Below are 5,000 nucleotides of genomic sequence, written 5' to 3'. Positions count from 1 at the left end.
TTTGGTCCATAACTAGGTTGGATGTGAAAAAAACATAATGATATATAAATTAATAAATAAAAAATTATAACAGTATAAATAATAATAAACAAAATAAATAAATGCATAGGTATAGTTAAATAATAAACAAACAGGAAAATAGTAAATAATAATAAATAATAATAAATAAAAATCGAGCAATAATAAACAGACAAATAATAACAAACAAACAAATAATATAAAATAAATGTAGAATAATGGAGTTTAGAAAAAGTAGAAATAAAATATCAAGGATATATAAAATTGGTACAAAGGAAGTCAAAAAAGTTAGCTCGGAAAGGGACCTAGGAGTAATTATCAGCAAAGACATGTCACCAGACAAGCATATCAACAAAATAGTTGAAGAAACCTTCAATTTACTAAGATCAATGAAAGTGGCCTTTGACTACTTGGACGAGGAAATGGTAAAGAAAATATTAGTTACACTAATAAGACCAGGACTGGAGTACACTGCAACACTATGGACACCCAGTACTAAAAAGAATATACTATAAAGGTACCAAGATTGATTAAGCTATCATTGGACAAAGGCCGTTTCGTCTTCCAAGAGGTAACCGGGACCTACTGGTGACTATTCTGGAGGAATTTGAATTTGCTCATCATGACCTTGCTGGAATATATACTTATATGTATGTATATATATATAGATATATATATATATATATATATAGATATATATATATGTATATGTATATGCCTATGTATATGTATATATATATATATATATATATATATATATACAGTATATATATATATGCATATATATACATATGTATATATATATATGTATATATATAAATATACATATATATATAGAGTATATATATACAGTATATATATATATATATATATATATATATGTATATATATGCATATATATACATATGTATATATATGCATATATATAAATATACATATATATATATATATATACAGTATATATATATATATATATATATATATGTATATATATATATATAGTTGCAGTGGAAAGCGCTAGGTTGGTTGGATGTCATGCATAATGTCTAAAAAAAAGAAGGTACAATGATGATGGACTGGCTGGTGAGGTTATTTAATGTTTGCTCACGAGCGGTAGAGTGCCGGAGGACTGGAGGAGTGCCTTTATAGTTCCATTTTACAAGGTAAAAGGGGCATAAATGTGAATGCAATAGTTTCAGATGGATTAGTTTGTTAAATGTAGTTAGGAGGCTTATGGGAGGGTCTTGATTGAGAGGATTAGGAGAGGAACAGAGGGAGTAATTGGTGAGGAACAGTGTGGGTTTAGGACACGTAGGGGTTCCGTAGATGAGATTTTTGTGGTAAGACAGATATGTGAGAAAGCTCTAGGAAAAGACAAGGATGTTTTTTTGGTCTTTATGGATTTGGAAAAGGCTTATGACAGGGTAGACAGAAAGGTGCTGTGGGAGGTATTGCAGATATGTGGGATAGGAGAAAAGCTGTTAAGGGCAGTCAAGAGTTTTTACGAGAGTAGTAAAGCCTGTATTAGAATCAGAAATATAGAGGGTGAGTGGTTTGAGGTAGAGGTGGGACTTCGCCAGGGATGTGTTATGTCGCCTTGGCTGTTTAATTTAAATATGGATGGGGGTGGTGCGAGATATATATATATATATATATATATATATATATATATATTTATATAAATATATATATATTTTTTTTATATATACATATATATATATATATATTTATATATATATACATATATATATGTATACAAAATCCCGTGCAATAGTTGCTCAATGGCATATTTTGGCGAGTCATCAAGGGGATTAGAAAAAAGAATTTATGAACATAAAATTACATAAAAGCACATAGGATATCTAATTCTTTAGTAGTTCATGCGGAAAAATTCGATCATTTACCAAACTGAAGAGAAGCTGAAGTGCTACATAAAGGTTTTGATAAATTCACTAGAAGAATTGTAGAATCAGCATATATTTCAACTACTCGTAATAATTCATCGAATCATCGAGGAGGTTTTATCAATTTAGCTAAACAAACTAGTATTTTAATTCTAGAACACGTCAGAAAACGACCTTTCCCAAGTGTCCGAAAAGGTAATTAGATTTAGTACATAGACTTCAATTGCAGTTCTACGTACACTCTCTGAAGAAGTTATACGCGAACGAAACGTTAGAGTGTTTAGGGTTCCGAGCCTTCCCCTGTGTTTATGTTCTCCATCATCCAAATCATTTGTCAAAAATACTTATCCATATATATATATGTCTGTATATGTACATATATGCACATGTATATATATATATATATATATATATTATATATGTATATACATATATGTAAACATATATGTATATATCTATATATATAAATGCATATATATGTATATGTATATATATATATGTATATATATATAAACATATATATATAATATATATATATATATAATATATAAATATATATATATATATATATATATATATATATATACATATATATATATATATATGCATTGTTAATGCGTCGGAAGGCGTGCTAAAACGTTGAATAGAGTGGTTTGGAGTCAGTCTGAATATAAGGAAAAGTGCCACCCGGCACGGAAGGGATCCAACATCTTTATCTAATCAGTTGACATCGGGCCATTTTAACAGCGAATTGGGGCGATGACAGCTCCGTCACAATGTAGATAATACGCCATTGTCAATTAATACAATGAGGTGATTTATGGCTGTTTTTCCGCCAGAAATATGTCTATATGTATATATATATACATACATATGTATATATATATACATATATATATACATATATATATATATATACATATATATATATATATATATACATATATATATACATATATATATATATACATATATATATATATATACATATATATATATATGTATATGTATATATATAAATATATATATATATATATGATCCTAGTTAATATTCGGCCAAATTAATCCTACTGAAACCTAACCAAATTTAACGTGACGTAACGTAACCTAACCAAACCTGAGGAAAGACACAACGATGTGCAAGTCGACGAGGTTTGATATTTGTCCCGCCAAAAGCATCACCCGACGTTGAGCTAAAAACAACCAAATCGTATTCCTTGCCGTCGTTTTGGTGAATATAAATTTTGGCTGAATTCTAAGGAATGGCCCGTTTTTTATATATATTTTGAAGTGCTGATAAATCTTTATTGTAAAACTTTTGTTGATTAAAGAACTCAAAGACTTACAAAATGAAGGTACAATAGTCGTCTAAATATGCAATTATAAATATTAGAACGGAGATGGTGAAGAGTTTACGCGTCTAGCTGCGTCCGAAACCGTCATTCTTTGCCCTATTCTGCGCTTGGACTGTTGGGTAACAGACTCTGCTGGGAATCGGAGATAAGTACAGCATTCGATCCCACAGCATGGCGAATGCGAGACGATCAGGGCTCCGATTACGTCACCGATGCCACGCAGCCAACAACGATGAGAATGGCCTGCAGTCAACCAGAAAAGATGCTCTAGCCATAACTAGGCTAAAGTGGAGGAAGCTGTCCTTTCTAGAAATGAAATACTGTATTCTTGAAGAGCTAAGCACAAAAAGCCTGGCGTCGAATTGAGCTCACGAATAGTATGATAGAGAAAAATAAATGTATTATTCTCTTTCTCTCTCTCTCTCTCTCTCTCTCTCTCTCTCTCTCTCTGTCATAATCATAATCATCTGTTACACACCCATACAAATACACACATACACAAGCTCTCATCCTGTATATCACAGTTACTTGAATGAATAGATAAAACTGAAACTGACCCATTTTAGCAAAGACTTCCTCCAGGTTCTCGTCCTTTTCATGTTTGTAGGTCCCCACGAATTGCACCATTGCGCTTCTGGAAACATAAATATTGTTAAATTCAATATTAATGTATATTTCGTCGGTACAATGGTGTGCCCGTTGGCAGGTTAGCCTCGATCGAATTCAACAACTACCGGTGACTCCTACTTACCCTGGAACTCCGAGCACATAAGGCAAAGGTGACAATATGGATCGCGGTTAAGCGCCTTCTACTCACTCCTGCTGACGTTTAGCGTTTAGAATATAAAGGAATAAGAAATTATCATAATACACACACACATATATATATATACTGTACACACACACACGCACGAATATATATATATATATATATATATGTATATATATATATATATATACATGTGTGTATGTGTATGTATGTATGTATGTACAGTATGTATACACGCAGATCTTTAACTTCACTGTAAAACAAAGTATGCAAAATTATCACGGGAGAAAAGAAAGTTGAATATAGTAATTATTTTCGGATGATTACACCCTTAGACGTATTACATAGGGTTCGGGTGTAGGAAGGCTTAAGTACAAATCAAGACATAATAAGTACATAATCAAGTACATAATCAAGGACATAATCCAGACAGAAGGAAACCAAAGGGGGGGGGGGCACACGTTCACAAAAGAGATAAATATTTGACCTTAGAATCCTCCCTTACCTGACACCACTACCTCAGTCTGTCGGATACGTCTTAACAATCAAATCATTAAAGAATTGATCAAATTCGAAATGCCCATAAGTCATGTTCATGTTCTTTGTTTATATGCCTGAGATTAAGCAGGATTGAATCACGTTTCTCTTAAGCAGACTTCTGGACTTCGCTGTGATTTTAGACCATTCGATGTGGTGATTCATTGGTGCTTTGTACTGAGACAAAACATTACTTTCTTGGGAAGATCTCCGGCTATTGTGTAAGCTGGGAAACCCTTGTTTCCTAGATTTTCCCAGGTTGCCCTAAATAAAATTTGTCATAGTCATGACACGGAATCTTGTATACAATCCTCTTGTTGTTAGCTGGAGTATTCCGTATGAGGGTGTTCCTAATAGTGTTGTTATATTTAGAAATTACCCTAACTACCCTACATCCAGTTTCTTTAGAATGGAGTT

General features: G+C 32.1%; 1 protein-coding gene across 1 annotated transcript in view; it reads right to left on the bottom strand.

The window, feature by feature from the left end:
- LOC143029604 (fatty acid-binding protein-like) overlaps positions 1 to 5,000 on the bottom strand; it is a 15,477-nt gene that overhangs the window by 3,996 nt on the left and 6,481 nt on the right. Inside the window, exon 2 of the mRNA XM_076192330.1 lies at positions 3,835 to 3,911. Within this exon, the coding sequence (XP_076048445.1) occupies positions 3,835 to 3,904 (70 nt within the window). The 5' untranslated portion in view covers positions 3,905 to 3,911. The remainder of the gene's footprint in view (positions 1 to 3,834; positions 3,912 to 5,000) is intronic.

The sequence above is a fragment of the Oratosquilla oratoria genome, chromosome 11 (genome assembly GCF_046742065.1).
Source record: "Oratosquilla oratoria isolate Oo_2021 chromosome 11, ASM4674206v1, whole genome shotgun sequence".
Lineage (NCBI taxonomy): Eukaryota > Metazoa > Arthropoda > Malacostraca > Stomatopoda > Squillidae > Oratosquilla > Oratosquilla oratoria.
The sequence above is the reverse complement of the archived record's forward strand: the minus strand, read 5'-3'. Positions and strand labels throughout refer to the sequence as shown.